The sequence below is a fragment of the Juglans regia genome, chromosome 1 (assembly GCF_001411555.2).
Source record: "Juglans regia cultivar Chandler chromosome 1, Walnut 2.0, whole genome shotgun sequence".
NCBI classification, from domain to species: Eukaryota; Viridiplantae; Streptophyta; class Magnoliopsida; order Fagales; family Juglandaceae; genus Juglans; species Juglans regia.
In genome coordinates this window covers 39,864,103-39,877,363 of record NC_049901.1, presented here as the reverse complement: position 1 = coordinate 39,877,363, position 13,261 = coordinate 39,864,103, and the positions used below count along the sequence as shown (strand labels likewise).

The 13,261-nt window shown below is 34.2% G+C and overlaps 1 protein-coding gene across 2 annotated transcripts; it reads right to left on the bottom strand.

Annotated features, from left to right (window-relative positions):
* Positions 1–621: 621 nt before the first annotated feature.
* On the bottom strand, positions 622–4,000 carry LOC108992676 (probable inactive receptor kinase At2g26730). Of its 2 annotated transcripts, XM_035692465.1 has the most exons (3): positions 2,356–4,000; positions 844–1,549; positions 622–723 (listed from the first exon to the last, which is right to left on the bottom strand). In XM_035692465.1, exons 1-2 carry the CDS (start codon positions 3,728–3,730, stop codon positions 885–887), a joined length of 2,040 nt encoding a protein of 679 aa, XP_035548358.1. In that variant the 5' UTR covers positions 3,731–4,000; the 3' UTR covers positions 622–723; positions 844–884. The 2 variants fall into 2 exon arrangements, with proteins under 2 accessions (XP_035548358.1, XP_018822832.2); XM_018967287.2 differs by having other exon boundaries at positions 622–1,549.
* Between the last annotated feature and the right edge of the window lie 9,261 nt (positions 4,001–13,261).

The window sequence follows — 13,261 nt, the reverse complement described above, 5'->3', positions numbered from 1 at the left end:
ATTAATGCGTATTAATAAGGAAAAAAAAAGTGTTAAATATAGGGACATATGAGTAGAACTTTTCAATTAAAATTATTTGTAATAATTTTAATTAGATAATATGTAAAAATAGAATGAAAATATTATATTATTTGGATGTGGGAAAGTTTATATCAAATATGAACGTATTTGATGGTTTATCATTTCCCAATTATTCCATTAATAAAAAAAGTAATGTTAGATACAGTCTCTATTTGGGGACTGTATGTACAGACTTAAGCTATTTTAATTTTAAAATTATAAAATTATCCCTCATAAAATAATATTTTCTCTCATTTAATAATATGCCTGCACATACAATCCCTACTTGATGACTGCAAAAAGAATTTCTCTAATAAAAAATACTAAAAAGAATCTGTGACAAAAATTCCATTAACAAAGTTAGACTTGCATGGGGGGAGGCGTCAATATGTATGCATCTGACGTGGGAAAGGACCGACATTTCTCAGCGAAAGCCACCTACAATTAAACATTGGCCACATAATTTTAGTCGATTGGCGTTTAGGCATATCCGACCAGACAATTTGGATTTTTTTTAAGGTGTTTTTCTTCATTTCCCATTTGGCTGTACTCCCACCTGACTTGAATACCAACAAAATAAAATATTAAAATTGACAAAAGAAAAACCCAACTAATTCCATCAAATCAGAGTACATGGAACGAATCCCTTCTCCAAACTTCCACCTGTAAAAATCATTCAAATTAAAATATTTTTAAAAAATAAAAATAAAAACTCCAAAAAATAAAATAAAAACACATATGGAACCACCCAATCACTGTGCACATTCTTTTAATGAGACCCACCCACGTTGTCTCTTGTTGCGTTACTCTCTTTCCAAGAATTCCTAAGGTGTGACCACTCCTGGTGGGGTCCTTGACTCCGGTGGTGGCGTATGACCGTCCGATCCTTTTGATGGATCATCCGACGACTGTCGTAGCCCATCATCCGTCTCTCCCCGATTCATATCCTCCATCATTCGTACCACCTCTTGCATCGCCGGTCTCTGATCCGGTACCGTCGAAACGCACGCCATTGCTATTTGCAGCAACTGCACCATCTCCTCTTCGATGTTGTGGTACCTCATTAGTTCAACGTCGAACACCTCCGCCGTCCATTCTTCCCGGACCACCGACTGCACCCACCGGGGAAGATCGATTCCCTCCTCCCCCAACGACGCCTGGTTCGGTGCTTTACCCGTCAACAACTCCAACAGTAGCACCCCGAAACTGTACACGTCGGATTTGAAGGTCACCTTCCGGGTTTCCACCACCTCTGGCGCACGATAACCGGCGACGCGGTTGGGCGGGGTCGACGTGCCGAACAGTGGGTTGAGTCCATAATCCGAGACGGCCGCGTCTTGGTCCGGTCGGAGGAGGATGTTGGAGGACTTAACGTTGCCGTGGACAACCTTTCCCGACACGTGTAGGTGGGCAAGACCTCTTGCGGTGCTCAATGCTATTTTCATTCTGTTGTCCCAGTCCAGTGGCGTACGGCCCGACCCTCTACTCCCTGCAAGAAAGATCACCGGATGATCAGGTCACTTGGTCGTCCATGATGTCACTTTTGCTAAAAAAATAAAATAAAAATACACCACTAATTCTCAATAAACTGTAGGGTGCCGATAAGAAGATGACCAAATTGTTGGAATTTTGTTCATTACAACTCAGGAGAAACCCAGAATGGGGTTGGTTATACTAATTAATGGATTTTTTGTTCATGGATTAAGCTTTTAAAAGTGCTTTGAAAAGAAGCAAAAGTTCACCACAGAACTAGGAAAAAGCACAAAGTTGCAGAAATGATGTCGGTCACTCCATGGAAAATCATGAGGGCGTGTTGTGTTGGCATGCGGTGGTGGCAGAAACGTAGCAATTACACTTGGAATGTTTGCACTGTAGCATGAATCAATTAGGGCATCTGCAGATGCCTAGACCCAGAAACCTCTCTCATTTCTATAATGGGCAAAATGCTGCAGAGAAGTGACTTGTGTTGTCTATAATTTTATTAGTTAATTCAATAAATAAACATACTCTCCATAACTAACAGCTCGACCTTCACTACGGTCAAGATTCGACCAAACACAGATGAGTGTTGGTTCTGTTTCAAACATTGAATTTCCACTAACTTAATACAACATAATAGTTTTATTCAAACGAAAAATCCCTTTCTTCTGGGCATGCATTTGCATTTGAAAAATAACAAGAATATAGTACTAAAATTTCCATTACCATTATTGCAAAAAATCTCAAAACTTGATTCATACTACAAATTGGCCCAAAAAGAAATTTTTGTATCAGGAAAAGTAGTTGAAATCATACCATGGAGAAGCGCAGACAAACTCCCGGCAGTCATGAAATCATAGACAAGCAATTTCTCGTCCTTGGAATAGTAAAACGCTCTGAGAGGAAGCACATTTTCATGCTTGATCTTCCCTAGCACCTCCATTTGCATCTCGAACTCTCTCTTCGTGACCGCCACATCTTTGAGCCTCTTCACCACCACCGTAGTTCCTTCCTCCAACACCGCCTTGTACGAGGTCCCCACGCTTCCTTTCCCCAAAACTTCGGCCGACGCCCTCAGCAGGTCCTCCAAGTCAAAGCTATAAACCCCACCTTCAAAGAACACCAACTTGTTCCTCTCAGCCTCGGTAGACCCACCCGTGATGTCGTCCTTCGACGACGATGTCCCTGCCTCTGTCACCACTGAACGCGTCGTAACTGGCGGCTTTGGCGACTTATCTATCTGCCGACGCTTTCGTTTCTTGAGACAGAACAAGAGGAATATCAGTAGAAGGAAGGCTATCACCACCGAACCAAGTACGATTAAAACTATTGCGGCTGTGGAGAGCTTTTTGGACTTTTTACGGACCGGGTTCTGGCTTGGGTTTTCCGATGGAGACGGAGCTGGGGATGGAAAGAATGAGTTGCATGGCTGTCGTACTAGTGGTCTCCCACAGAGATCCAAGTTTCCGGTGAATGCTGATTCAGGGAATTTCTCTAACTTTTCCGGGATCGAACCGTTGAGGCGGTTGTTAGAGACGTTAAATGTATCCAAATTCGCTGTAATGCTCGGCAATGTACTCGAGAAACTGTTGTTTTCCAAAAGAAGACCAGTCAAGTGGGTGAGATTGTTGATCGAGAACGGGATTGGACCCGTGAAGTTGTTGAATGAGAGATCGAGACGAGTCAATCGAGATAAGCGGGTCAAGCTGGGTGGGAATTGGCCGGAGAGCTCGTTGTTTTGGAGGTAAAGGCTGCGGAGGAATGTTAGATTAGAGAAATCGGAGGGGATCTCACCGGAGAGGCGGTTTGAGCGAAGACTCAGGATTCGAAGCCCACTCAGCCTACCGAGTGTGTTCGGCGGAATCGGGCCCACAAGACCGACACCAGGAAGCCGGAGACGGTACACATAGGAATGGTTCGCGTCACACTCAACTCCGACCCAGTCGCACGCTGACCCGGACGAGTTCCATTGCACGCGGTTCTTGTGTGGGGTCTGGTTGAGGAAAGCAAGGAGGGCTTGTTTGTCCTGGGTCGGCTCCGAGTTGACTCTTCCACTGAACATGAGCAGAAGCGACATGAACCAAAATACCAGAGACCCAAACTCAAAAACAGAAGCCATTGGGTAATTCTTTAGCCAAACAGCAAAGAATAAAAAAAATGGATTTAGCTCTTGTTTCTGTTTAACTTTCATACGTCGGTGCCGAATGGTGGTCGGTAATGGCGGTTTTGGGCAAACCCAAAAGCGGTTTTCCGACGAAAAGCCATCCGAGAGAGAGAGAGAGAGTAAAGAGTGATTGAGAGACTACAGTGTGGGAGAAATTCGTGGATTAAAAAGAGCGAGATAAAAGAGAACGAGAGAGAGTATTAGGAATCACGAGGCACAAAGGGAAAAGGTGAAAAATAAAGCTGATAGGAGAGAGGAAGGAAACAGAAGCAGCAGGAGTGTCTGCTGGCTGGGTGAAAGTCCTGGAAACGTTCTTCTATTTTTCTTTATTTATATATTTATTGTTGCCGTAAATTCTTAACCAGCGTATGGTCCACGCTCCCAACGCGCCACTTTAGCTCGTGTCATCCGTCGCTGTAGATGCTTCGATTTTTCTTTTTTTATAAGATTGACTAATTAGATACGAATTTTTAACACAAAATTAATGCACTGTAATTAAACATTCTGATTAAACATTTCAAAATATGATCTGAATCGCATATGTTTAATACAATCTGAACTGTACATTATACATTCAAAAGTAATTATAATTTGTGAATTTCATATGAATCTAACTCGAAATTAACTACTTCAAATTTTCTTAAAGAAAAATTGTCATCATTCACTCATCAGAAAAAATTATATCCATAATCGGATACATTTTGGAATGTCTCCATATCAAACATGACATCATATTTTTGTGACTGGTCTGATCCTCATTACTGTTGAAACTCTCTACAAATAAACGTTCAAGAGACAACATTCTCTACCTCAACAAAGACTCAACATCAATTTTCATAGAAAGAGAAGACTCAACATTTACAAACAAACGTCTGAGAAATAGAATCTTTTTTATTTTAATTAACAATATAGAAACCAAAAAATAAAACAATAAAATAGATGTAAAAAAGAAAGGATTACAATTTGAACCAATTCTGATAGATTTCGAAATTTGTGACAGTTTGTGAAGGCAATACACTTGTTTCTTTTTAGCCATAAAGGTCAGATTTGAAAGGTCTGATAGTGGCGAGTCTGGTGATCTGGTGTATGTGTCGAGAAGAGCTATCAGAAGGGATGGCACGTGAGGACCACAGGCAAATGTGGACAGTGCGTGAGAACCACGAGCAATAATTTTTACAAAACTACCACTTTTTTTCGAACTATTTTTGAGCTGTGAACCTACCTGTACCAAACGTATCTCACGGGAGTTACCGGAAAGTTGTAGATCTATTTTTTTTTTCTTTGAAAAAAATAATATAAAACTAAACAAAAGATCCTCGATAAATAATGTAGGTGAATGAAAGAATGAGGGAATGAGAGGGAGAATGAGAAAAAAGTCGAGGCCTCCTCTTCGTTCTACGAAAATAAGATCTAGAGCCCTTAAATTTTTTACAGAGAGAGGTGAAATGAGGTGTTTTAACTAACTCAAATTAAAGAATACAAATCTCTTATTTAGAAAACCATATAAAAATCGACTCCACACAACATGAATCCGTCTCTGTACAATTTGAAAAATAATTTGGGCAGAATTAGTAAACATAATTCTGTAGTGCCTCCATGCATGCTTCATATAAGCGCGTGGTAACGTTTATAGAGATGAATTTGTGACGGCAAAAGAAAAGAAGGGTCCAAAGCCAAAATGCGGTTCTTGGGTATCTTTGGGATGTATATTATAAAGGTATAAGCGTATGTCTTTGTGTAGGTGAATACGATGTGCAACTGGAACTGATTTTTTTCAGTCCGGTCTGAAATTCCAAAATTCAAACGGATAAGATGAAATCGAATCTGGTATAGATCCAGTTACAGATTTGATTATTCGTAACCGGATCTTATATATATAAAAAATATATATATAAAAATAATTCAATTTTTTTAAATTTTAAAATAAAAATAATATATAAAAATAATATTTTAAATTTATAATATTTTTATTCAATTTTTTTATCTCTCATCTCTCAAAATTCCATAAAACATATTAACTCAAATAATTTTATTACTTTTAACAAATCATCTCATCTTATTTTACTATTCAAACAAATAATGTCATCTCAACATCCAAGACCACGACCTAAAGACAAAGGTTTTGCTAAAATCTTAACATTAATTATGCATGCATGCTGTACTTTTCTATGTTTTATTTTTTCTTTGAAGCCGCCTTAAATTTAACATATTTGTTATGCAAATATACTATCTTTAGAAGGTGCATTTTCACAAACTTTTCGAGTAGTACTTATTCTGACATAAAGTCGTATATTTACCAACATTAATTAACATGTATGCATGAGTGATTGTCCCATGCAAGACTATTAGAAATTGTTGACATATTTTTCACTAATTTTGTAATAAATTAATGTTTGGAGTAGCATTCCCCACCAGAATTAATCTTAATTTCTGGTTCTTGATATACATGTTCTTAATTTATCACCGACTAAGTAGTTATTAAGGAAACTGAAACAATCAGTTTGGATAAGTTTATATTGGAGGTAGATAGTATTAAGTGTTACATCTTGATATTGTTGTGATGTATTATTATTTATTTTATTCTTTGTAAATTGATATTTTGCATTGTGATGTAAACAACAATGTAATATGTAGTAAGCATGCATTGTGTATGTTGATGTATTATTATTTATTTTGTATAAAAAAATAAAAATCATAAAGGCCTATAAAAAAATGCCTTTTAAATTGTTAAAAATATATATATATTTTTTTTAAAAAAAACCTTTTAAAAAGTGTTTAAAATATATATATTTTTTAAAATATGGGTATTAAACATGATATCTGATTTTTTTTTTAAAAAAAAGTACTATAAAAACATTTTAAAAAGTATTTAAAAAAAATAATAATAAACCCAGATATCTGGATTTACTTCCAGTTACCGCCCAGGTTTTTTCTGGACTTATCAGGGCGGATAACCGTCTAGTTTTTAAAATCCTGATTTAGAAATGATTATGACCGAATATCCGGATCCAAATCCGGTTTTATACCCCTATCGGTCAATACGCATTGTTATTTTAAGTTTTTTTTTTTCCCTTTTTTTCTCCCTCATGGGTAACATATTAATCAACTTAATTTTGGTTACTTACTCCTCTTTGTTAAGATTTCCATGGAGAACACGTACATTACAATGGTGGCAACTTTATAAAATAAAATATCAAGTTAATATGCTGGCAATTGTGGTACTAATGATCATTCTTTGAAAATTGTGGTTGTCAAGAAATAATTGTGTATTCAGTAGAGTGTGTCATCGGCTCAGGTAGTAATTAATTAATAAATCATGTTACTCATTGGTTACTTGATTTGAATGGCTTGTTTAATCCAAAAAAGATTTTAAGAGTCCAACATTCTTGCTCTTTGTTGAGTTTGTAAATTCATCAGCTGCAAGTTAAAATAAAAAATTTAGACATGGATTGTAGTTGCTACTAATTTCCATGTGCTTTAGTTTTAGATGGTGGTTTTGTAGCTCTTAATATAGATTTTCTCCTACTGTTTTGATGCATTGGTTATTGTATTTTACATTTTAATTTTGTATTGATAGTTAATATAGTTTTAGTTTGTTTAGGACTTGGTTTGAGATTTTAGTAATTCCCCTGTTTTTGTTTAGTACATAGTATTCCTTCGCCGAAAGTGAGAATTATTAATAAAATTGAAGATATCATCCCTCTTCATAATAGTATTACCATGGCGGTGTGTACACAAATAGCTTTGTTTGCCAAAAAAAAAAAAAAAATTAGATGAGTGTTATATGTAATTATAATTTTATTTATAATTTTACGTATATACAAGATTCATTTATTCAATTTTATTTGAAATTTAAATTTTATAATTTTCAGCATGTCAATAATTGACACGTAGAGAAGTAAGTTTTTCTCAATTACAGTAATCATTTTTAAAAAATTTAACCAAGTCGGTATTGGGTAGGTCATTGATGAAAAAATGCTTTGTACCATTTGACTAATTTCTAAGTCTGTGTGTTTTTATTAAGATATAAAATAATAAAATCTACATTTTCTCATCAACTTAAGTTTTTTGGATAAATGATGATTTCACATGGTATCAGAGTAGAGGTCCTAAGTTCGAACTCCGACTCTATATTTTACCTTATTTAATTAAATATTTCACTTGTTGGACTTATTCATTGAAGGGAAGTCTGACCCATAATTGAGGGAGAGTATTAAGATATAAAATAATAAAATTTATATTTTCTCATCAGCTTAACCTTTTAGGACAAGTGGTAATTTCAAAGTTCTCTACAAAAATCAAAAGAAAAAGAAAAATCAAAGTTAACGATCATATATAATTGAAATTCAATCTCATTTTATTTCCAAATATAAAATATTATATTAACTAATCTGTGCCCTTTTCATTACCAAATGGCACGATATCTCCCTGGATTTGAATACGTGCCAGTGATAGCAAACAGCTCTAAAATGCTTCTCGTGAAATTAAAATAATGAAACTAAAATCATTACAAAAATGGAGTCCTTCTCAAGAAACTACAATTTATCAGATGTAAGCCATGACATGTGGGTAACCCAAGAACATGAAAGTACTACGCAGTTTGCCGTACTTGGAACAAAACATCCACCCTCAAGAAGACCCATTCAAATAGGGTTTTGCAGGCCTCCTTGATCATTTAGTGCCACTTTACTGATGTTTTCTACGCATCTCTCTTTTAATTTTTTAAGTTTGGTTCTGGAGAATGGTTTTAATTTGAGTAATGTTACATACAATCGTAAAATGTATAAATACTACGCAGTCGTTTTAAAAAAGAGTGAGGTTTACTCATAAAAAATTAATTTCTTTTCATGTGGATCCCATATTTATTCATTTTTTTAAAAAGACTGAACGGCATTTGCACACTCATGACTGCAAGTATTATTTCTCTTTTACTTTATATTAAAATTTTCAAAAAGGGTAATGACATGTAAAATCATTTTTACTGTCATATTTTAAATTGAAAGTATTTCTATGCAACGATGTTATATTTATAAGTTTTTTATAAAAATACTTCTATTTTAAGAATGGTTGTGTGCATATCATTTTCTTTTATTTGACGAAGTTAAATTGAAAGTTTTGACACTGTCGAGAAGTTCTCGATTAATTTAATTTTAGAATTTAATATAAATGGACTCTATGTGATTTGTTTTAAAGTTAAATATAAAGCCAAGAGGTGGATGTAATTCTAGTTAGAAGAAGGTTTGAATCCAAGAGAGAAATACTTTCCACAAAAGAATTATATAAAAATAATCTCACAAATTGATATAGCTTGATGTGATTCGTCAGATTGTAAAGTTATTTTTATTGTAAAATAGATCTAACAGATCAGATAAAATTCCGTCAATTTATAAAATTGTTTTGTATAATTTCTTTATAGATATAGCAGTATTCATCCAAAATAGATCAAAAGCTCATGACTCACATTGAATTGACAAGAAGCTTTCAACTTTCAAGTCTGGCATCTCTCACCATGGCATTTAATTGCGCGTCAATTCTCTTATCCAGGCAAAATGGACAGGATCAAAAGGATATGAACCCCAAACAGGCATTTTGTATTCATAGCCTAATATATATTTTGAACGGCCTAAGGCCAAGCAGTCCATGAACAGCTTCAAACGTATGAAATTCGGCAATACTATAAGCTAGCGAGATAAATTTTATCATTCTCAATCATAATAATTTGAAATGGTGTGATATGTTTTAAATAAAAGAATTGTTAAATATATAAAGAGATTATACAAAACAAATCTATAAATTAATATAGTTTTATAAGATCTGTTAGATATATTTTATAATAAAAATAATTTTAAAATCTAACGTATCATATTAAATCACGTCAGTTTGAGAGGACTCACACGAGATTGCATGGCCTGAACCTGAATTGGGATTGCACGCAGCATGCCCTAAACCAGCAAAGTGATTTTGCCACCACACAAGACCAACAAACAGTCCCCTCCCGCATATGACTTTATGAAATTAAACTTGGAGATAGGTACCTTTCATGGAGAACCACGATTTTCTTGAAGCAATATGTCGAGATCATTTTCCTGCAATCCAAACATGCTTGGACCTAGAAAAGAACCAATCACCCAGATAGACCTCACAGTCCACGTGGAAAAAGCAACACTGACTCTGAGGCCATTTCAAAAGCAAGGGATCCAATTATATGGATAGATCAGACTGACACATGCATGCAGTTGTGTTGTTGAAAATTTATACACATTTTAAAACCAAAATCAATTCAACTATAATCACAACACTCTTAAGAAAAAAAAATATATACTAACACTCAAAGTTGGGTAAGTAATGAACTCAATTCACGCTTCGTGCTACATGGTCGCATGTTGATTATCAAACTCTGTTGAGCTTTTTGTGTGAAGTCTAATTCTATTTTATGGTTGTCTGATTTGATGACTCCAACCGACAAAGACTCCTTGTACTTTTTTTTTTGTGGGTAGATTTTCAATTATGCATAGGGCATGGAACGCAAGCTGAGCCGATAGGCCCAAGCTTAAATGACCAGGCCGACCCTAATTATCTTTTTTTTTTTTTAATCTAATTTAGCTCTTGAATCGGTCCGACTTGACCCCTAATTAGGATTTACACGCTAATTACCCTGATTGGAGTTTCGTCACACACACGCATATATATTGTAATTCTGTATGGCTGCACATAGGGGCATAAAAAAAAATCGGTGAATCGGTAAACTGGACCGGACCAGACCGGACCGAACCGGTGGGTTGGGTCGGGTACCAATTTAATTTTTCTTAAAACCAGTCAAAATCGGTCTGGCTCCAATTTTTCTTATCTAAAACGAATCGGACCGGTTCATATATATATTATAATTTTTTATATTTCATATAATTTTTATATATAATATATAAATTATATATAAAATAGTTTTGTATTATATGATAAATTATTAATTAATATAATATTAAATTTTAAAAATTTATATCACTATAGTTTATTGTATTAATAGTTATACTAATACTATGTAGTGCGTATTAACAGTTACACCAATACTATATCACTATATATTATAATATAGTATAATATATATTATAATATACTACAATATATTATCACTATAGTATTATATATTAATATATAATATAGTATATTAAAACTGAAAAATCGGACCGGAACCTGAATTGGTGAAATCGAAAGTACCGATTTAGGGAGGAGCTAGTGCGGAATAGATTCTTAAAAATACAAAATTGGTGCATACCGGTTCGGTCTCAAATTTTGTCCAAAACCAGACTAAACCGAACCTATTACACCCCTAGCTGCATATTGTAATGATGCACGACCGCAAAGTGTATTCAACTTTCAAGAGAATAAAATCATCTGCAGCTCTGTAGACGTAAACACGTTGCCGAATCACATAAAATTTTATACTGGAGAGCGATTAATTTCATTTTTCATTTTACTTTTTTTTCTTATCGTTCCTAACAAACACCACAATATTAATGATCAAGAGTAATATTACAAACCACTCTCTGTATACAATTTTTATCTTATTATATAAAATATTGTACTTTTTATCACTATCGAATTATCCTTTATATTTTTGAAAAGAAAATTAAAGTTGATAACTATACCACCTCATTGCGGTAAATTAATATTAGATGAGTTGAGATGAGATAAGATGAAAGTTGAATAAAATATTATTAGAATATATATTTTTATTTTGAGATTTGAAAAAGTTAAATTATTTATTTTATTTTGTATGAAAATTTAAAAAAATATATAATAATTAGATGAAATGAAATAGATTGAAAATGATTATAAAAATAAACGAGAACTAAGAGTAGAATGAGATTGTAGTTTGTACAACGTGATAATTAATTTTCTTTAAATTTTGCCTAGATGACAATTAATATGAGAGATGTCATTATTCAGTCCAAATCCAGGTCAATTTTAGGTGGAAATTGCAGTGTGAATTTTTTTTTTAATTTTCATCGAAGAGCCAATAGGCATACGAAAGTGACCCCGTCCCAAGTTTATTAATAGACCTTCACTTGTGACGGATGAATACAGTGGTTACAAATCAAGTATTAGGCAGTTGATATGAGAGATGTCATTATTCAGTCCAAATCCAGGTCAATTTTAGGTGGAAATTGCAGTGTGAATTTTTTTTTTAATTTTCATCGAAGAGCCAATAGGCATACGAAAGTGACCCCGTCCCAAGTTTATTAATAGACCTTCACTTGTGACGGATGAATACAGTGGTTACAAATCAAGTATTAGGCAGTTTACAAATAAGAAAGAAAAAAAAAAAAACCCTCCCAATTACAAACCAACCAAAACTGAAACAAATAGACGAACAATCTAAACAGGCCTATTAAAAGACCATAAAAAAACTAATAGACATAAACCAAAACATGTAAAAATCCAAACAAGCCTAAAACAAGCTAAACAGGCCTAAAAAGCAAACAAAAAAAAAGCAAAGCTAATGACGAAAATAAAGAAGGCCTAAGATATCCAGCCGCACAATACCTTTTAAAATTCAGGGAAGATCTTGGTTACCATTATACGTGACATTCATCCCTATTTCCCTTTCTCTGTCAAGAAAATTCACTGCACTGTTACCTTCCCGAAATTGATGAGCCACCACGAAATTAATCCCCTCAAGCTCATTTCGCAAAATCTTCCAAAACTCTAAAAGATACCATAAGGTACATTTGCCATTGCGAAGCTAATCTACAGCAATTTGAGAATCACTTTCAATAATCACATTGACTATATGGAGCTGTATACACAGTCTAATACCATCCAGAATTGCTTTTACTTCTCTGTCATTATTCGTACTGACCCCATAAGAGGCTGAGAAAGCCCCTTTTACCATACCATTTCAATATCTAATAATGTCGCCGCCTCCCAAATTTTCGGGATTACCTTTGCAACTCTCGTCACAATTAAGCTTCACCCAACCCGTATGAGGCCTAGACCATTTAACAGTTTTTCCAGATCTCATAGAAGTTCGTGGCCTCTCCAAATTAAATCCTTCCAAGATCTTCAAATCGTGCATGGATAGATTACTAAACGATCTTATGTTATTCGCCAATAACCTAATCCACACCCAAACACTTCTCCAAACAGTCACAGTTATATCATACTTTCCATCCATTTTAGCCTTGCATCTTCTCTTCAATAGACACGTCACACCATGTAATAAGACAAGGAATTAAGCCAACTAGAGTACCTTTAACGGAAGACTTTTTAGAATAAGTAAACCAAGTAGCTACTCTATTTTTCTATAGTAAACTGCAGTGTGCAATTTGACATATCAAACCCATCTTTTAAACTCATATTAATTCATCTCATCTTATCATTACAATTTTTTTAAAATTTTCATACAAAATATAATAAATAATTCAACTTTTTCAAATCTCAAAATAATAATAATATTAAAAATAATATTCTAATAATATTTTATTTAATTAATCTAATACCATCTCAACTCATCTCTGAATTCAAACGGGACAAGTTGAAAGTTTAAAATATTATTTTTTA